General features: G+C 36.9%; 3 protein-coding genes across 3 annotated transcripts; all 3 read left to right on the top strand.

Annotated features, from left to right (window-relative positions):
• Nucleotides 1-688: 688 nt before the first annotated feature.
• On the top strand, nucleotides 689-2200 carry GCK72_013671 (uncharacterized protein; the record flags this gene model as incomplete). Its single annotated transcript, XM_003100896.2, has 8 exons — nucleotides 689-868; nucleotides 1036-1147; nucleotides 1207-1316; nucleotides 1367-1513; nucleotides 1564-1673; nucleotides 1724-1835; nucleotides 1879-2022; nucleotides 2069-2200. 8 exons carry the CDS (start codon nucleotides 689-691, stop codon nucleotides 2198-2200), a joined length of 1047 nt encoding a protein of 348 aa, XP_003100944.2.
• A 2058-nt stretch (nucleotides 2201-4258) lies between these two features.
• On the top strand, nucleotides 4259-15683 carry GCK72_013670 (uncharacterized protein; the record flags this gene model as incomplete). Its single annotated transcript, XM_053729936.1, has 31 exons — nucleotides 4259-4426; nucleotides 4558-4779; nucleotides 4825-4971; nucleotides 5018-5127; nucleotides 5172-5283; nucleotides 5330-5473; nucleotides 5523-5612; nucleotides 6537-6648; nucleotides 6696-6805; nucleotides 6851-6997; nucleotides 7047-7156; nucleotides 7201-7312; nucleotides 7357-7500; nucleotides 8340-8708; nucleotides 8755-8864; nucleotides 8921-9032; nucleotides 10273-10641; nucleotides 10737-10846; nucleotides 10892-11003; nucleotides 11322-11465; nucleotides 11511-11555; nucleotides 12916-13284; nucleotides 13380-13489; nucleotides 13535-13646; nucleotides 13967-14110; nucleotides 14154-14198; nucleotides 14708-15076; nucleotides 15120-15229; nucleotides 15277-15388; nucleotides 15439-15582; nucleotides 15627-15683. 31 exons carry the CDS (start codon nucleotides 4259-4261, stop codon nucleotides 15681-15683), a joined length of 4671 nt encoding a protein of 1556 aa, XP_053584708.1.
• A 3167-nt stretch (nucleotides 15684-18850) lies between these two features.
• On the top strand, nucleotides 18851-21279 carry GCK72_013669 (uncharacterized protein; the record flags this gene model as incomplete). Its single annotated transcript, XM_053729935.1, has 10 exons — nucleotides 18851-18937; nucleotides 18991-19122; nucleotides 19167-19334; nucleotides 19381-19522; nucleotides 19571-19892; nucleotides 19938-20038; nucleotides 20091-20187; nucleotides 20237-20410; nucleotides 20460-21116; nucleotides 21168-21279. The coding sequence occupies 10 exons, from the start codon at nucleotides 18851-18853 to the stop codon at nucleotides 21277-21279; spliced, it is 1992 nt and encodes a 663-aa protein (XP_053584707.1).
• Between the last annotated feature and the right edge of the window lie 152 nt (nucleotides 21280-21431).

Here is a 21431-nt window from a genome sequence, read left to right as displayed (position 1 = left end):
CAAACTGAAAACTTTTCATGTATTTAGTTCTTTTCAGAAAAAGAAGAAGAAGTGGGAGGAGTAGGGAATAGCTGCTCTTGTTTCAGTAACGAGGAAGAGAGAGATAGATGTTTGTTTTTCTTCCTTCTTCTCATTCTTTGAACGTTTTGTAAATTGAATTTGTTTTCACTTGTCTCATCTTTCCTTTAAATGAACAAAGATTCGGACTGAAAACGAACATCTCACATTCTTGGGACTGTTCATGAATTGAGGTTTTCTAAAGGGGTGTCCATTGAGAATGCATGACTCTCCTTCCTTTTCAAAACAGAATTAAGAGACACGAGGATAATAGACTTACCAGACGGTTTAGCTTCATTTGCTGCTCGGTTTCATTTTATTAAGGACCGCTCTGAATTCAGAAAAAACAACAAAAATGCAGTAACACCTTAATTTGTGGTGTTTTGCAAACCAAAAATTGCAGTTTTTGACTAACACAATTCATTTAAGACTGTTCCTTCCAGCCCCTTCCATCGTCCTATCAAATCCCATTTCTTCATTTTCAATTCTTTCTGTTTATCTTCGTTTTCATTTGTTATTTTTTCCTAATGTTTTTCAAAAAAGCCTCTTCACTATTTGCTCTTCCAACCTTTCAACTCAAAACACATCTTCTCATCTCCAGAAGGAAAACTCAACTTGTTTGGTCTTTCAGATGAGCAATTCCTCCTCCCCTCCGTCCGATTTGGTGCCTCAAAAATGGCCGATGAGAGTGCTTTATGTCATGTCAATTGTATCACTTCCACTGTATTTCATGGTTTTTGGATGCCTTCTACGTCTTCGATGTGTCTCAAGATCTTATAATACAACATTTTATTCTATTCTCTTGCAGCATGTGAGTTTTTTTGTTCGAAATCTAGTGAAGCATGAATCAGTCGTCATAACAAAACTAGAGTCTGCTAGATGTTTTCGAGTATTTTTTCCCACGCAAAAGTCAGAGAAATTTTCAAAAAGTACAAAAATAAACACGTGATAACCTAGAAAGTGAACTTTATTTTACAGTGCATAGTGGATCTCATCGCGATGTCATTCTCCATTCTCAACGCAACTTCCAAGAACATTCCAGTGATAAGAGAGTTTATTTTTGAGTATCAAGATTATTACCTAGCTGCAGGTGAGGCAAAGAGATTTTCGAGATTACAACAGGTTTTGATCTACTTCACTTATTTCAAGGTAGCTACAATTCCGTCTACTACTTTCTGTACATTCGTTGCACCGGCATAGTATTTCTGTCGCTTCAGAGATATCTGATTATCACTTCTCCTACTTCTCTTCTTACTCAGGTAGAGAAACTCTTCAGAAAGATAATGCATCAAACTTGAAAAAATTTCAGAAAATTCAATTCGCATCCAAACTGCAAATCATATCTGTCTATTGGTCAGTTCCCACATTGCTAAGTTTGGTTGTATTGAAAGATACAAACTTCGAATATGACAGTTTGGAACGAATGTCAATAATAACATACCAAGAAATCATCCAGGTGAGTTAATGCAATTGATCTACAATTTGATCTACTACAATTCTTTCCAGAGAAACACTCTAATGGCTCTAATAGTTGTCAGTTTGACATGTGTATTATGTTCTTCTGCTTATGGAGCACTATTCTATTATATCAGAAAACACACTGCGGGACTTTCAAGGTATCTCTGTCTAGCCAAATAAATTTTCAATTAAACTGAAATTTCTTGAGATCACTTCGTCGAGAAGTTCACCTGGCATTCCAAGTGTTTGTTCTTCTGTTGGCTTTTTTTGTCATCCTCGTCTATTATGCTTTTCAGAATTACTTTTCACAAACACACAACGTAGGTCAAACTTCAGTAATCTAACTAAATATGGTTGTTTCAGACTGGTCCAATATTCTACATGCGTGCTCTTTATCCAATTGCAAACGGACTTTTGTCATACATCAACCCATTCTGCATTCTTTTTCTGAATAAAGATCTTGCTCGTCAAGTGATACGAACAGTGACATGTCATAAATACAAAGTGGTAAAATTGAATTCAGTTCGAAAGTTCTATGCAACAAACATTTCAGAGTGAAGCACAGATTTCGGCGATTGCATCAACATCTACGAAACATCATAGTTTTCATCGAAAAGTAGTCCATATGGGGACGAACAGAACTATAGAATTGGATAGAAAGGAATCTAATCAAGTCATGTTTTAATTTAATTGAAGTTGTTTTATGTACATAATAAACATATCAAGCTTATAGGTACAGTTGTTGTTTTGACTATGGAGAATCTGGGCCATGATCCATATTTCGTGGAAAGACTTATGATTTTGAATTCAAAGATCGATCACATGTCTAGAATTGTGTATAAATCAACTTGAAAAAGTTTTTTTGGTGTTAAAAAGAAAACTGTATAAATTATAAATTATTACTCGGCAGTCGTGTGGCAACTTTAGGGCGGAAGTTGAGGTCGATTCGGCTTTAGATCGGATCTTGCTCACCTTCTGGCCGGAAGTTTAACGATTTCAGACTTTAGGTCGGATCTTGGTCACCTTTTGACCGGAAGTTGAAGCAATCTGGGTACTTTTACCCGCAAGTTAAAGGAACGGCGGCTTTAGATCGGATCTTGGTCACCTTCTGGTCAGAAGTTAAGAGAATGTCGGCTTTAGCTCGGACATTGGTCGGCTTCTGGTCACAAGTTTCGAAATGACTGTCCGCCGTCGGAAGTTGATCGGACCTTGGTCGGGTTTTAAGAGCGTCGCGTGTCTCGCAACGCGTGCTTTTTGTTTTTTCAATAATTTTTCAAAGTTTTATTTATTATTTCGTCTTACTGATGAACGCTTTTTGATTCAATTTAGCTTATCTTTATCAAAATTTAAATTATTTTTCATTCAGATTACGAAATTTCATGGAGATAAACGAATTTCGTTAGTGGAGGCGCTCAAGTTCAGTGGAAAAGTTATTGTAAGTGATTTTTTATCTCATAACCGAAAATCTTCAAGTTTTTTCAGGTTCTCACTAAACAGAAAACAATATGAACTTCCCATTTTGAATATATCGACAGAAGGTAACAAATGAAAGTGAAAAAAACATAATTAAATAATGTGTTTTACAGAAATTTTCTGACGAATTCTACATGTGGACAACAAATCGAGCACACCAGGAATACTTCGAAAAATAATTGTATTTAGTTGTTTTTCTGTATTTTCCCTAAGTTTCTTAAAATGTATACTTTTTTGTATAGTCTTTTTCTTGTAAATAAATAATAATATAAGATGGTTCAGCTGTTTTTGTGCGCGAAAAATAAATCAATAAGGCGATCAAGGGGTTCCATGCGGTCCGTGTCAGAAGTTGGTCGGAAGTTGGTCGTATCTTGGTCGGCTTTAGCAGCGGTCTTGTCCAGAATCCGACCAACCTCCGAGCTGAAGCCGACCAACTTCCGCGCTAAAGTTGCCGGTGACTGCCGAGTATGTATCCGAAAGACAAGAAAATCTTCTTTCCTATTCCATCAAACTTTTGCCTATGACAGAGTTTTTTCCACTACTTAACCCGGGTTTCTGAAATTTATTTTCAGTAAAAAAGACGTCTTCAAGAGTTGACGTTTTTTTGATTTCGAGACGCCTAACACAAAACTTTCATTCACTCTAATAATACGGTTCAAATTCCTATTTTGCGTTCTTCAAGTACTTTTACTACATCCGAATGCTGTCAGCTTTCAATTTCCAGTTTTTCATGACACTTTTTTGAATTTAGCTGGACATTACATCACAAACATTTCGAAAATAGGAGAATCACCCCCATAAACTCGATCTCAAAGAACTCTCAGTGAGCAACATATTTTTGTTGCTTGGATAGATAAGTTTCAAGAATTTTGCAACTTTCAATTCATCTTCAAACATCTGTTACTTTGATGAGGTTGAATTTTGTTACAAAAACCACTGTCACTTTTTCTACACCTGTCTCTAGTTTGTAAGGTCAGAAGTCAAAAAGTTTCCTGTTTGGATCAGAATATCAAAAATAATTGGTTTTCCGTTGAAAATAGGAAACTCAGAATCAATAAGTTCGTCGTTTCCTCTTCGACAGGTGATTTCCGGAAGGATTAGTTGTTTGGCTTAACTGACTTTTGGTTCTTTTTATTCTGAACTTCGGATAAGTTTATAGCTTATTCTCCTTTTCCGTTGTCAGCTGCTTCGATTATTTCAAGAATAGGTCATTTTCTCATGATAAACTTTGAGAATCTGCTGCAAATTCTTGAATTCTCCAAATTTAGAAATGAGTGATCAGCCAGCTCTCGTTCCTCCGAAATGGCCCATGTTGGTTTATTATGGAATGTCTATTGTATCACTTCCACTTTATTTTCTGGTTTTCGTGTCATTTCTTCGTCTTCGATGTGTATCAAAAACATACAATTCGACATTCTATTCTATTCTACTACAACATGTAAGTTAATTTAACAGTTTCAACAAGGAGGAGATGTTTCAGTTTCAAAGAAGTTTCAAAAATTAAAACACGCACAAAAGTCTGACCCAGATAGATCAGATGGCGAACAATTCCAAAATGATTATTTTCAGTGTATTGCCGATCTTCTAGCAATGATAATCTTCTTTCTGACCAATCCAATGCGTGTCTTGCCGTACATTCGAGAGTTCTTCTTCAACTACCAGCAGTATTATATTACAGCAGCTAGCTACAATTCCGTGTATTATTTTCTTTATATCCGATGTACTGGAATAGTATTTCTCTCACTTCAGAGATACTATGTCATCTGTTGTCCGACGTACCAACTAACTTATGTCAGTTTATAACAGCAGTTAATGAGATAATATCTGGAATTACAGAAAGTTCAAAGTGCATCTAATTTGAGAATAATATTGATTTATTGGTTGACGCCTACGATAATCAGTATTGTCGTCTTGAAAGACACCGATTTTTCGTATGATAGTTTTGAGAGAATGGCTATTATCGCAGATCAAGATGTCATTCAGGTTGGTTTTTCATTTCATATTAATTAAAACAGTCTATCGTTTTCAGAGGAATACACTAATGGCTCTGATTGTCGTAAGCTTGACCTGTGTGATATGCTCATTCGCTTATGGGGCACTCTTCTATTACATCAGAAAACACACTGCTGGTCTGTCGAAGTATGTTTTTTTTTTCTATTATTAGTGACAAAACATCTATTCAGATCTCTTCGTCGTGAAATCCACTTAGCCGTCCAAGTATTCGTCCTTCTCATTGCATTCTTCGCTGTGTTGGCGTACTATGGATTCCAAAATTATTTCTCACAAACACATAATGTAGGTCCGGATTACTGTTGGAAATTGAAATTGGAATCCCACTTAGACTGGTCCAATATTTTACATGCGTGCTCTTTACCCAGTTGCTAATGGATTATTATCCTACATCAACCCATTCTGCATTCTATTTCTGAACAAAGATCTTGCTCGTCAAGTTTATCAATCAGCAACATGCCGGAAATACACAGTGGTAGGAAACAAAGCTGACTTCAAACACTTAATTTTTGTTTAATTTTCAGAGCGATGTTCCAATATCTGGAGTCATCACAACATCGACAAAACATCCAGTACGGACAGACGGCATTCATGAACATCACAGTCCTCAAGTTGTATTTTAATATTCTATTCTCAAACTTTATCCTCATTTATGAAATAAATTTTTTAAATAAATTTCTGATTTGATCCGATTGCTCTCACACATCTCTTCCAACTTTTTGTCACCCCAAAAATGCTTTCCATTCCCTCTTCAAGTACTTCTCACACCCAGGAGTCTCCCACGTTGTCATTCCTCTTTGTTTTTGGAGTGAGTAACTTTTCTAGGGTACAAAATAAGACAGATAGAGTCTGTTTCCTTTTTTGAGTTTTTCATCACCACCTATCAGTTTTTATCTATTCGATTTATTTTTTATAGCTTAAGCTTGTAATAAACTTCGCATGATATTTCTGAATTTTCAAAACATCATTCAAGATCTATATAAAACTGAAAGTCTTGGCCGAATAGTCCAAAAGGATACCGTTTCTGGGCTATAAATTCTGAAAATCTTAACCGAATTATTCCAAGAAACATTAGTTTTTCTTTTTCAGATGAGCGACTCATTAGTCCCCCCAACCTGGCCACTCATGGTTTTCTACGGGATGTCGATTGTCTCTCTTCCTCTTTATTTTCTAGTTTTTGCTTGTATTCTGCGACTTCGATGTGTTTCAACAACCTACAATACCACGTTCTACTCAATTTTGCAACAACACGTGGGTTTCAGATTTTTTGTTTTTTTGTTTTCAGTCGGATATGCCCAGGCTATATGATCAACGTGCAAACAAAGAATTACCTTGAATTTGTCACGTATTCAGTTTCCTTTTTGTTCCCACGGAAGTTATGTAGTTTTGCGAATAGTAAATATGCTGAAAATAAGTTGCGTCTACGTAAATGATGATTGCAACAGAATTAATCGAAAGTATCAAAGACTGTGAGATAAACAAAGACTAAACATGATCCTTCTCATTTAAACAACTCATCATCGTTTAAAAACTTTCAGTGTATCGCCGATCTCCTTGCTATGATCGTCTTCTTTGTTGCTGTTGATGCGCGAGAGTACTCCTTTTTGAAGCAGTACTATTTTCAATACCAGCAATATTATGTTGCAGCAGGTAACCGTATATCAGAACAATAGTTGTAACTTCTCCACTTTTTGTAGCCAGCTATAACAATATATACTATTTTCTCTACATCCGATGCACTGGAATTATTTTTTTGTCACTTCAGAGATATTTGATTATCACTGCTCCAACTTCTTATATCACTCATGTGAGTTCGAACAATGATGTTGACTGACCAATGGTAGAGATTCAGAAAGTTCAAAATGCATCAAATTTACAAATTATAACAGTTTACTGGACTGTTCCCACATTGATCAGTATAGTGGTTCTCAAAGATTATAACATTTCGTATGCCAACTTGGAAACAATGGCAATGATGGCAGACCAGGAGGTTATCAAAGTAACTGACATTTCATCAGATCAATTCTTCTAGAACAAGTATATTTCAGAGAAACACATTGATGGCTCTGATTGTAGTCAGTTTGACATGTGTTACGTGCTCTTTGCTATACGGATCTCTCTTCTATTACATCAGAAAACACACAGTTGGACTCTCAAGGTACTTTGAGTTCTCCCTCACTCAAAAATTCAGTTTTGTTTCAGATCTCTCCGTCGAGAAGTTCATTTGGCATTCCAAGTGTTTGTTCTACTTTTAGCTTTCTTTGCAATTCTTGTGTACTATGGATTCCAGAACTACTTTTCGCAGACTCAAAATGTAAAATGAAGATGTGATACTTTGAGAATTTTATTTATTTTCAGACTGGCCCAATATTCTACATGCGAGCGTTGTACCCGATGGCCAATGGACTTCTCTCGTACATCAATCCATTTTGTATTCTATTTTTGAACAAGGATCTGGCGTTCCAAGTGACTCGGTCAATCACTTGTAATAAGTTCAAAGTGGTGAGAGGATTTGGGCCACTGTTAAGAAAAAATATAGGTACGTTTCAGAGTGAAGTTCATATCTCTGTGGTTGGCTCCAATTCGACAAAACACAATGATGCTCACAGAAGAGGAGTTCATTTCGGACCGACTAGAACGGATGAATCGACTATTGTGAACCATACTCATTTACTATTGTGAACCATAATCATGAAACTCTACGCTGATCCCAAATGTTTTTTTCTTTTGAAGGAACGTACAAATAAACTTGTTATATCTCACACCAATCCCTCCTCCCATCCGTTGATGTAGGTGTCTGATAATCCTCAAAATCTGCAAAGTGCTCATCAATGCCCATAGAGCCTTACGCACTTCTCATCTTTGCTTTCATGTTTTCCTTTCAATCAAACTCTATTCACAGTCTGTCACAAATGCTTTCGAGATCTGAGAACAAAAAACACAAATCTTCGATCTTTTTATGTTTAACGTACCCAAGAGTGATTGAGTTCCCACGGAACTACACGTACCTACTCTATACTTTTTGGTGTTTTTTCTTCCTATACACTTATTGTACTTATGATTTTTTCTTCACTTCCGACATGGAAAATCCACCTAGTTGGCCGCTATTCGCATTTTATGGTATTTCATTGCCAAGTTTTCCGTTGTACGTTCTGGTCTTGGTCTGTTTATTGAAATCAAGACGCAACATTTCAAAAACCTATCATTCAACGTTCTACACTATTCTCTTGCAACATGTGAGTTTAATTAAATAATCAGTAAGAACAACTGAAATTTCAATTGGTTTCTACTCTAATGCTGCCAGAGTGAACGTCATTCCAAGATATTACTTTGTTTTCCAGTGTATCGCCGACATCATCATTATGATCTTTTACACAACCACTTGGGGACTCCGAACTAAACCAGGAATCCGTGACTTTCTGTTCAAGTATCAGGAATACTACATTGCCGCTGCTCTCTATAACTCTATTTATTACACCCTTTACATTCGATGCACTGGAATTGTATTCCTCTCCGTCCACCGTTTTCTGGTTATTTCTGCTCCAACCCACCGTATAACTGCAATAATCCAAGAAGCAAAAACGTGGCAAATCATCGCATTCTACTGGACTGTACCCACTATAATCAGTATAATTGTTCTGAAAGAGACGGATGTTCATTACAATTCCATGGAAGCTCTAGAATATGTAGTACTAAAAGATGTGTTGTCGGTAAGAAAAACTTACCATGGCGAAAAGAACATGGAATTCTTTTCAGAGAAACACCCTGATGGCTCTTATTACTCTATCTTCAACATGTATGATATGTGTGGTTTGTTATGTTGTAATGTTCATCATTATCAGAAAACACAAAACTGGGAATCAGAAGTCTGTTTCTTCTTCCTACCGAGCCGTTTCTTTACATCATTTTTCAGTATTTCCAGAACTCTCCAGCGTGAATTCTTCCTCGCATTTCAAGTATTGGCTCTCTTATGTGCATTTTTCATCATGTTCACGTACTACGCTCTGGTCAACTATTTCTCCAGAACTCAAAATGTATTCCGAAGTTTTCAAGTGTCCTTCTAATTGACTAGTTTCAGACCGGGCCAATCTTTTACATGCGAGCAATTTATCCGATAGCAAACGGAATTCTCTCTTACATCAATCCGTACTGTGTTCTTTTGCTCAATCGAGATTTTTCGAAACAGTTTCGAGCAATGTTAAAATGTGGTCGGGATAAGAAGGCAAGAATATCTTAAAATGATGGTATGAGACCTCGTTTTTTTCAGAACAACAGAAGAATATCGACCCTCCATTCTGGAATATCGAACCCAGCCCTTCGAACAAGTTCTTCCCAAATCTCTCAGAATATTTGAACTGATAAATTTATGTTTTATCTTACTTTTCCGATGTTTTAATATTGGAATAAAACTAGTTACTTGATCACCCACATGAAGAAAACAAAAATAACCGCAGAATTCTAAGAATGTGTTCCAGATTTTTGGAAATTTTCGTGCGAAGGGCAGTCTGGAATTTTGATTACAGGAGAAAATAAGAATGATAGGTTTTTTTTTCAAGAGGCAACAACAGATAAGTGAACAAGTGATTTTTGAATACTTTTCAATTTTGGAAGTTGTGCCAAAATCTGATTTCCAAAACAACAAAGAAAAACAGAAGTTTTCATTGCAAACGCATGTCTGAACATTTCCTTTGTGCATTCAAAATTCTCAGATTCTCATACTGGAAATCAATTAATTAATTTTTTCTCATACTGGAATTCAATTAATTAATTTTTTCTCATACTGAAATTAATTTTTCCTTGTTTTCCTTCCCTCGTTCTGTCATTCATTGTCAGTACGAACATGAATTTTCTTCCGATTTCACAGAATTCGCCACATCTTATTCTAATCACCCGTATCTCCAATATTCTTTATTCTTCCCTCTCAAATAGTCCTCTACGTGCACATATTTTCAGAGTGTATTCTCACGGATCTCTATACGGGTAATAATCAGAACCACGTGTTTACGATTATATGAAACTTATTTATCCTAAATTCACTTCCTTCTTTCTTCTCAATCTGTAGTTTTGAACAGGAATGGATCTTCTCTGGCCTATGTATGCATATTATTGTGTTTCTTCTTTCAGTCTTCCATTGTATATTATGGTTTTTATATGTTTATTGAGATTACGATATAGTTCGAAAATGTATCAAACTACCTTCTATACTATTCTTCTGCAACATGTGAGCAATGATAGAAAGATAAAGATTCAAAAATCCAAATCCAACATTTACAGTGTCTAGCTGATATTCTCACAATGATAGTGTTCATAACCACTTGGTGTCTTCGCACAGTTCCTCCCTTCAAAGATGTTTATTTTAAGTATCAAGACTATTATATTCCCGCTTGGAGCTATAACTCGGCTTACTATACTATATTCATCCGATGCAGTGGAATTGTGTTACTTTCAGTTCACCGTTATCTAGTAATTTCTGCTCCTCATAGCCTGGTTACAGCTATAGTTCAAGAAGCAGCCACATGGAAGATTGTAATGGTTTATTGGACTATACCCACTTTAATCAGTATTGTAATTCTGAAAGATACAGATATCCATTATGACTCATTGGCAACCATGGAGTGGGTTGTGCCAAGAGAAATTATTGCAGTAAGTTTTGTGTACAAATTATTGGCAAATTTGACTCTAATTTTATCAATAAACAATAAATTATGAAATTGGTGAGAGGAAGTTTGCCTTTTCAGAGGAACACCATGATGGCTCTCATAATTGTTGCATTGACATGCTTCATATGCGTCGGCTCGTACTTTGCAATGTGGGTCATTCTTCGACAACAATCCTCGAAATTTTCAAAGTGAGTGCCCAAATGTTTCCATTTTTGTATGAAGATTATTTCCAGAACTCTCCAGAGGGAGCTATACTTGGCATTTCAAGTATTGGCTCTCTTATGTGCATTTTTCGTGATGTTTTTGTATTTTCTCCTCAATAGCTACTTCTCGCAGACTCAGAATGTATGTTTACCTTAACAGGGAAATTCTACTTCTGAACTGTTGCGGATCGCGCCGCCCGGTCTCGATCACCACTAACCAAATCACGGACTTGTTGTAGAAACATTTCAAAACATTGTTTGCCCAGGCCCAACTAGTTTATGCCTTTCATGATCCAACCATTTTTGAGCAAATGCACTCCGAAATACCGAACGATACTGCTGATTTTTGGTAGCCCACACAGATAATGCGCTCGGCGGAGCACAGCTGCTCGCTCGTTTTCCTCATTCGAATTCAACTTTTGATTTCCCACAGTGCCTGATTTTCATTCATGTTTTCCAGTCTGGTCCAGTTTACACATTGCGTGCCTTTTACCCTATTGCCAATGGAATTCTCTCCTACATCAATCCGTACTGTATCCTTTTTCTCAATCGAGAATTCTGTCGACAATTTATGACAACTCTGAAAGGTGCAGGGATACGAGTGGTTTGTTAGCCATGGAAATCTATTTCAGATTCATTTCATTTTCAGAGCGAAGCGAAGATATCCATTGTCTCAGCTGCACAACCTGGCACGGTACATCGACATTCCAGAGCATAGATTATTTCGGACATGTGACTTTTGACATGTAATGATCAAGAGCAATGTTAAATTGTGGTCGGGATAAGAAGGCAAGAATATCTTAAAATGATGGTATGATACCTCGTTTTTTTCAGAACAACAGAAGAATATCGATCCTCCATTCTGGAATATCAAACCCAGCCCTTCGAACAAGTTCTTCCCAAATCTCTCAGAATATTTAAACTGATAAATTCATCGTTTATCTTACTTTTCCGATGTTTTAAAATTGGAATAAAACTAGTTTCTTGATGACCAACATGAAGAAAACAAAAATATCTACATAATTCTAAGAATGTGTTCCAGATTTTTGGGAGTTTTCGTGCGAAGGGCAGTCTGGAATTTTGATTACAGGAGAAAATAAGAAGATAAGTGAATACAGTACCGCTCAAAAGGTTATCAACTTTAGCTGTTTTCAGTGGAAACTGACCAACTTTGACAGTGTATTTCGGTGTGACCTGAATGTTCGATAATTTATATTTTGTATGGGCTGAACAGAGCAAAAATATCACTTCATTTTTGAAGTTGATCATTTTTTTGTAGGGACACTGCCTTGAAAGTTACAGGTTGTCAAAGTATCGACTAATTTCAGTGCATCGACTAATTTCAGTGCATATTAGCGTAATTTTGGAGCTAATCACTTTGACAACCTGTAACTTTCGAGATAGAAAACAGCCAAAGTTGATAACCTTTTGACCGGTACTGTAGGTGATTTTGAAATACTATTGGATTTTATGGAAGTTGTTCCAAATTTGATTACCAAAAAAGCAAAGAAAAACCGGAATTTTCTTTGCAAACACATGTCTGAACATTTCCTTTTTGCATTCAGAAGTCTGATTCTCATACTGGAATTAATTTTTCCTTGTTTTCCTCGCCCCGCACTGCCAGTCTTTGTCAGCACGAACTCAAATTTTCTTCCGATTTCATTGAATTCGTCGCTTGTTATTCTAATCACCCGTATCCCCCAGCATTTTTTGTTCTTCTCTCTCAAGTAGCCATCCACGTGCACTTATTTTCAAAGTGTATTCTCACTGATACTAATCAGAACCACGTGTTTACGAGTATTTGCAAAATATCTATCCTAAATTCACTTCCTCTTTCCTTTCAATCTGCAGTTTTGAACAGGAATGGATCTTCTCTGGCCTCTGTATGCATATTATTGTGTCTCTTCTTTCAGTCTTCCATTGTATATTATGGTTTTTATATGTTTATTGAGATTACGGTATAGTTCGAAAATGTATCAAACTACTTTCTATAATATTCTTCTGCAACATGTGAGTAAAATAGGAAAATAGAGATCAAATTCCAACATTTTCAGTGTCTTGCTGATATTCTAACAATGATAGTGTACATGACTTCTTGGGGTCTTCGAACAGTTCCTGGTTTCAAAGATGTTTATTTTGAGTATCAAGACTATTATATTCCTGCTTGGACCTATAACTCGGCTTACTATACTATATTCATCCGATGCAGTGGAATTGTGTTACTTTCAGTTCACCGTTATCTAGTAATTTCTGCTCCTCATAGCCTGGTTACAGCTATAGTTCAAGAAGCAGCCACATGGAAGATAGTAATGGTTTATTGGATTATACCCACTTTAATCAGTATTGTAATTCTGAAAGATACAAATATCCATTATGACTCATTGGCAACCATGGAGTTGGTTGTGCCAAGAGAAATTATTGCAGTAAGTTTTGTGTAAAAATTATTGGTAAACTTAATTATATTTTTATCAATAAACAATAAATTATGAAATTGGTGAGAGGAAGTTTGCCTTTTCAGAGGAACACCATGATGGCTCTCATAATTGTTGCATTGACATGCTTCATATGCGTCGGCTCGTACTTTGCAATGTGGGTCATTCTTCGACGACAATCCTCGAAATTTTCAAAGTGAGTGCCCAAATGTTTCCATTTTGTTATAAACATTATTTCCAGAACTCTCCAGAGGGAGCTATACTTGGCATTTCAAGTATTGGCTCTCTTATGTGCATTTTTCGTGATGTTTTTGTTTTTTCTCGCCAATAATTACTTCTCGCAGACTCAGAATGTAGGTTTACCTTAACAGGGAACTACTTCTGAATTATCGCGAATCCCGCTTCCCAGTCTCGACCACTAACTAAATCACGGACTTGTTTTAGAAACATTTCAAAACATCATTTGCCTAGGCTCAACTAGTTTATGTCTTTCATGATCCAACCATTTTTGAACAAGTGCACTCCGAAACACCGAACGATTCTGCTGCTTCTTGGTATCCCACACAGATAATGCGCTCGGCGGAGCACAGCTGCTCGCTCATTCAAGTTTTCCTCATTTGAAATCAACTTTTTTCTTTCCCCACTATGTCTGATTTTCATTCTTGTTTTCCAGGCTGGTCCAGTTTACATAATGCGTGCCTTGTACCCTATTGCCAATGGAATTCTCTCCTACATCAATCCGTACTGTATCCTCTTTCTCAATCGTGAATTCTGTAGACAATTTATGAGAATGCTGAAATGTGCAGGGATACGAGTGGTTTGTTAGCCATTTAAATCGAATTAATTCATTTCATTTTCAGAGCGAAGCGAAATTATCCATTGTTTCAGCTGCACAACCTGGCACGGTACATCGACATTCCAGAGCATAAATTATTTCGGACATGTGATTTTTGACTTGCAATATTCAATTATGTTTCACTTTTCCCCATTTTTATGTTCCCATTTCGTGCCTATAAAGTAAGGAAACCCACAAAAAAACTTATAGTCTTTCACACGGACTTTCTCATGTTTCCCTTCTCTCTCCCCGCCCTCAAACCGATTCTATAATTACTTTTTGTTGCGTTTTTTCCAAACTTTGCTCGCTATTCTGATCCAGTTGATCTTATTATCATCTATCAAATAAATGGATACTCCTCCCGCCTGGCCACTATATTTCTATTATGTTATGTCTGTTCCGAGTCTTCCTTTTTACATTATTGTGTTGATCTGTCTTTTGAGACTGAGATGCTACTCGAAAACTTACAAAACGACGTTTTACACAATTTTGTTGCAACATGTGAGTTCAAAAAACCTGTTCGAGCTTCGTTAGGCCTAAATAAAACAGAGGGATACAACATTATTGTTCAATTTACAGTGTATCGCTGACATTATAGCTATGATAGTGTTCATCACAATCTGGGGAATCCGAATGGTTCCTGGCCTAAAAGAGTTTTATTTTCGTTACCAAGAGTATTACATTGCTGCCTGGACATACAACTCTATTTACTTCTTTTTATATATTCGTTGTGCTGGAATAGTTTTCCTATCCATCCATCGCTATCTTGTTATATCCGTTCCTCACCATTCGATCACTATGAAAATTCAAGAAGCTTCCACGTGGAAAATTGTGATTGTCTACTGGGTATTACCAACATTGATAAGCATTGTTGTGCTGAAAGACACTGATTTTCATTATGATGCACTGGAAACAATGGAGGTGGTCGCACCGAGACCTGTGATAACGGTTGGTGTTTGTACCAGTAAAAATAGCGAAAAAATAATTTTAGCGCAATACTCTGATGGCACTGATAATTGTTGCGATGACTTGTTTGGTTTGTGTGGTTTCCTATTTAGCTCTATGGAAGTTCTTGAGAAAACATACTGCTGGAATTTCAAAGTAAATTTCTTAAAAGTCACAGACTTCTCACTCAACATTATTTTCAGATCTCTCCAAAGAGAAAAGCACTTGGCTTTCCAAGTTCTTGCGCTTCTCTGTGCATTCTTTGTGATGTTTGCTTATTATATTTTCCAGAATTACTTCTCCCAAACCCAAAATGTAAGGTTTTTAGAAACTATTGTAAATTCAATTACTCTTAAAATTTCTAGACCGGACCAATCTACACAATGCGTGCTCTTTATCCAATAGCCAATGGAATCCTTTCATACATCAATCCATTCTGCATTCTTCTGCTTAATCGAGACTTCTCCAGACAGTTTTTGAGAACTTTGAAATGTGAGAGTGTCAGAATCGTGAGTCATTGGAATAGCTTTAGATTTGCAAAGATGATTTTCAGAGTGAGATCAAAGTGTCGACAATGAATTCACAGTCAGTTCAGAGGAAACATTTATGACAGTCTTCCTGTTTAGCCAACAATTAAAATTTTCATCGAATGCGTTCAACTCTTCGTTTTCAATTTCATATGACCTATTTATGAATTGTCACTTTGTTTTATTTTGATTTTTCTGTATTTTTTTTAGTAGAGAGAACCAAAACAAAAAGAATGAAGTTTTGTTGTGAATAAACAAATCAATCCAATAATTCAAGGCTCATCGGGTTATTTCGTTAAACAGTGTCTGGGATCTAGCTTTAAGGAACAATTCAAGATCAAATGTGTTGAAGTCACTGGTCTCAATTCAAATGGTTGTGATTCATGACAATTTTTTATTGGTTGGTCGAGTTGGTCGGGTTCAGGATCTGAAACCTTTGATCCCATAATATAAGATAACTGATTTCATAACTACCAGAAGAAACATTGGACACTTCAAGTGTCCTACCTCCCTTTGACTCATCCAATCATCCGATTTCTCAACCAACTGTTCCCCAAACATATGTCATCATGTTATTTTTGAAATATTTCCTATCCGGATGTTTTGTTCCATCATTTCAATTTCTTCCCCTTCAGGAAAAAACCTCAACTTCTATCCCCTTTTCTCTCAATCCACCATTCTATTCTACCGTAATCATCTCGTCATCAAAAACCAAAATCGTCATTCTAAAAAAAAATATCCTCCCGAACCCAGCGACCCGTAACGAGTATTCATCCATCGAAAAACTTCAAATTGGTCGGTCGGTTGTTTATAATTGCCCTATCGTTCTTTTTCGGGTTTTCCTGGAAAAAATCATTCGACCGTCACAAATTCGTCAATCTTTTCTAAGTGTGTCACCAGCACCACTGGGACAATGATCCGCCCATTTTTTTACTTTTTACATCAGTTTTTCGATATTGTTTTTCAGTATTCAGTTGATCATTCATATTCTATTCGAATAGTTTCAGATTGATCAGAATGAACTTTCGGAATTTAATACTACTTTTCTGCGTCTCCATACTTTTCGTGAACTCTTTCCCAATCGGAAAGGATAATGAATCTGAGGAAACTGAAACTGAGACAGAATCTTCATTGGAAACAACGACAGAGGCTGAAAATGAAGGAACTGATAGTCAAGAGGTAAGTTGCAATCTTTTGAAGTGTCATCCATCAGTCAGAATTTTCAATTTTCAGGGAACTCTTGAAGATCAGTTGAATGAAGTTGAGGAAGATCCATCAACAAGAAAGAAGCGTGGATTGTATAGTTCAGAGAGAACAGAAGAAGAGATTGAAATTAGTCATGGAGTACATCACAGGGAGAAGCGTCATGCTGAACATCTTCCACATCAAGATCATCCAACTCCAGTCAAGAGAAGTTCCGATCATCACAGAATCAAGAGATCAGAAGGACATCCACATGTCAAGAGAAGTTCTCCTCACACTCCGGAAGGACACGTGGCAGTGATGGCTAAAGATGATCATCACGGTCATGAGAAGAGAAATTCAGAAGACCATCATGGTCATCAGAAGAGGAGTGCAGACGAACATCATGGGCACGAAAAGAGAAGTGCTGATGATCATCATGGGCATCAGAAGAGATCAGAGCATGTTGAGCATCACTTGGAAATGCATGATCATCAGAAGAGAAACACTCCTGAAGGTCATGGAGAACATCATTTGGTGAAGAGAAGCGGAAGTGAAGGAGGTGAGGATTCTGGGAATTTAGGCTCTAGGGTCTCTGAGATTTTTGGTTCCTCAGTTTGATACTAAAGTTGGCTGCTTCAATCGTTTTTTGTGTTTCCGTTCCCGTTAGTTCAACCGTGAATAAATGGCTGCTATTTCATGGATACTCTTTTTGAACTCTGATGATTTAGCTGTATTTTCATTCTCCAGGACACCGACACCACCGCAGCACAGATCAAGGACATGATGAGGATGAACCAGAAGACGAGATTCAAACCGATGAAACCGAAGAAACCACAGAAGAATCAGAAACAAGAAAACGCCGTAATACAGATACTCCACTTCCAACATTCCCAAGTGATCACGACGCCAGTGAGCATTCGAACTCAGTAGGTACATTTATTATCATTTGTTATCATTGTGTAAGCTTTCGGTGTTTGTATTTCCATATAGTGAGGGAGATGAATGGGTTTCTTTGTCGAAAAGTCAAATATTTTTAAAGTTTTCCCGTTCATCTTCCTCACAAGGCCTCCTTTGATTATTTTCCAACAAATCCGATTTTCAGCCATTCGAGTAAAACGTGTGTCTCGTGCCGGATCCAGTCATAAAGTACGTACTCTAAACAAAAATCGTGGAAATAGCAAAGCGGGAGAAACCACGCAGAACGACTCGTTGTCACCGAATAGCGGTGGTGTTTTCAATTCCTAGATGCCCTTCTTTTTTTTCTTTTTGTGTTTCCTCAATTTTACTATTTATGTCACCAAATAATCCATCTCTATTGTATCCTTCTAGGCTCCGAATTCCCACCCCTCTCCGTCGTTTTGCGTATTTCTACCTCTTTTTGTAGAAATTTTGTAAAAACTTTTTGTCCGAAACATTTTTTGTCAATATTTTCATGCTGTTCTTTTGTATAACCATTTTCACTTGTGATCATATTGATTGCAAACCAAAATAAATGTCTTCGAAATGGGAAATCACACAGATATCATGTTCTGTTGCTTCTTGGAAAACTCGCAAAGTTTTCTTTGGATGGAAAAATATCGAATTCAAGATTTAGATGTTTCCTCACAGTCTGCTAGATACACTTGGAGCTTATGTGTAGATCGAAACCTGATGTTTTCACCGTGACTTCCTTCTTCACAACTTCTTGTTAAACTCCCCAGTCGCGTACTCTGCAATCCGAGAGACTCAATATTATTCTTGTTTACTGGTAGATCAAATTGGAGCTAATTGTCGATAACGCCTTGCTCTCTTTGTTATTTTTCCACAAATACACATAACACCACCTAATCATCATTATATCCAATTAACCGTCTATTCCTCCATCTCTTTTTATACCAAAACACCACGCTGTAGTCATGTTGTCTCATCTTCTCTGTGTCTCTCTTTTTTGTTTTCTTCTTCTTTTTCTCTGATAAGGCTACACTCTTCCTATTCTACCGGAATGTAATAAAACCATCTGGATATACGATTTTTTTCTTTCATTTTCAACGTTTTCGATATTAAAAATATATTTTTCAGACAAAAAATGAGTGCTCCATTAATCGACAAATATCGGAAAATGGCGACCTTCGATTGGAGAAAATTGAAAGCAGCTGTTGAGGGAGAGGAACATGTTAGACTCAAGGTAAGCTATACAAATTGAGAGTGACCGAACGGAAATTTCAGGCAGAAGTTGTCGCCAAAATGAAATCTGAACCAGTTTTTCAAAGGGATTTTAGAGTTTTGAGTCGTGAAGAGCATCGAGAAGTCGTTCATCAGAGATGGAAGAAAATTGTCGAGTGGGGACTTTTTAAAGATGTGAGTAAAACCCTTTGTTAGTCTAGACTATTAAGAATTTCCAGCCATACTCAGATCTTGAAAACTTCCACGCTTTGACTGAGACTCTTGAAGCATACGATCAAGGAACATCTGCTAGACTTTTTCTTCATGGAAATGTTTTTGGAGCAGCTGTGAAATCAATGGGCACTGAAAGACACAAGGAATTGGTGCAACAGATTGAGAATAATGAGGTTCGTGACACACAATGTTTCACAACTTCTGAAAAATATCATTCAGATTGTTGGAGCATTCTGTCTGACAGAAATCGGTCATGGCTCAAATACTGCAGAAATTCAAACGACGGCAACTTTTGATAATGGACAACTAGTGTTCAATACTCCAGACGTTGGTGCAATCAAGTGCTGGGCTGGAAATGTTTGTAAGTCATTCTTGAGAAAGTTCAGCTACACATTCTGTTTGATTTCAGCTCACTCTGCCACCCATGTAGTTGTGTACGCTCAACTTCACGTTGGTGGGAAGAACGAAGGATTTCATGGATTTGTGATACAAGTGCGATGTCCCAAAACATTTCAAACTCTTCCTGGAATCACTATCGGAGATATGGGATCAAAGCCAGGATGTTGGCAGGGAGTAGAGAACGGGTGGATAGAATTCAAGAATCATAGAGCTCCACTGAGTGCACTGCTAAACAAAGGATGTGATATCACTCCAGATGGGAAATATGTGACAAGTTTCAAATCGGCTAGTGAGAAACAAAGTGTCAGTTTAGGAACTCTCTCAGTTGGAAGGTGATTAGGGTTGACTCTAACAAGGAAACAAATAATAATTTTCAGACTTGGAATCATCGCAAAAGGTATGATGGCTTGTACTTTCGCCTCCACTATAGCAATCCGATACAGTGTCGCAAGAAGACAATTTGGACCAGAAAAAGGAGGTAAATAATCTAATCAAAAAACAAAACACACTTTCGATTATCCCTATTTCAGCTGAAAATGAGATTCCTGTTTTGGAATATCCTCTTCAACAATATCGTCTGTTTCCATATCTTTCCGCAGCTATTTGTATTAGGATTTTCCAAAAGACGTGAGATTTCCATTAAAACTTTTGTGGCAAGTAACATTCGTTTTTAAAGATTCGTCGAGAAATTCACAGAGTACATGATGAGAGTAATGATGGGAGAAAAGTCAGAGGAATTATCTGAATTTTCAAAAGAAGTCCACGCACTGTCATCTGGAGCAAAGCCAGTAGCCACGTGGCTAGGAGTTGAATCGCTTGGAGAAGCAAGAAAAGCGTGTGGAGGTCATGGGTACGTAACTTCTCTCGAACTTCTTTTAACTCAATATAAGCAATTTCAGATTCCTCCATATGTCTCGACTGAATACACTCCGAGATGATAATGATCCATCACAGACTTTTGAAGGAGAGAACTTCATGATTCTTCAGCAAACGAGTAATATTCTGTTGGGAAAAGTGTCATCAATTGGAACTATTAATACTCCAATGTCTACGATGTCTTTCTTGAATTCAAACCCTTCAAAGTTCTCATCATGGTCATCAAATCCAGTGGACGATGCACTTTCTGCTTATCGATATCTCACTTATCACCTACTTCAAACAACATCATCTGAAGCCAAAAAACTGAAAGGAGCCGGAAAGAACTCATTCGAAGTTCGGAATGAAATTCAAGTTCATCGAGCTGTCAACTTGTCAGTTGCCTACACAGAACACACTATGATTGATTGGGTTCAGAAGTTTATAGAAGAAGTTGAAGATGTCACTGTAAAGACAGTTCTTCAAAAAGTTCTCAATCTATTTTCTCTATTCCTTTTGGAAAGACATCTTGCCACGTTGTATATAACTGGATACGCGTCAGGAGGAAAATTCGGAGAAGACTTGAGAGAGAAACTGAGACACGCTGTAGCAGAATTGAAACCAGAGTCGATGGCTCTCGTTGATTCGATAGCTCCAGACGATTTCATTCTGCATTCAGCACTGGGTGCTTCTGATGGACGGTAAGTTATGAATGTAGTGAATTGAAGACAACATGAAATATGTACTTTCAGAGCGTACGATCATATAATGGAAGAATTCCGGAAGTATACAAATGAACAACCAAAATGGGTTTGCGATTTGGCACAGTTCCTGCAAAAGAGATCACAAACTTCTAAACTATAAATGTAGATACTTTTGATTGATACATAAATAATTTTTCTGTTTTATTTGTTTTTCTGAAATTTAAATTTATAGAAAGAATAGTTTAGTGTTCATCAACTGGAATAACATCTCAAATGCATGAACTGATGACGATGGAGCAAATCTCTGCTTTT

The sequence above is a fragment of the Caenorhabditis remanei genome, chromosome IV (genome assembly GCF_010183535.1).
Source record: "Caenorhabditis remanei strain PX506 chromosome IV, whole genome shotgun sequence".
NCBI classification, from domain to species: Eukaryota; Metazoa; Nematoda; class Chromadorea; order Rhabditida; family Rhabditidae; genus Caenorhabditis; species Caenorhabditis remanei.
This window is presented reverse-complemented; position numbering and strand designations above follow the sequence as displayed.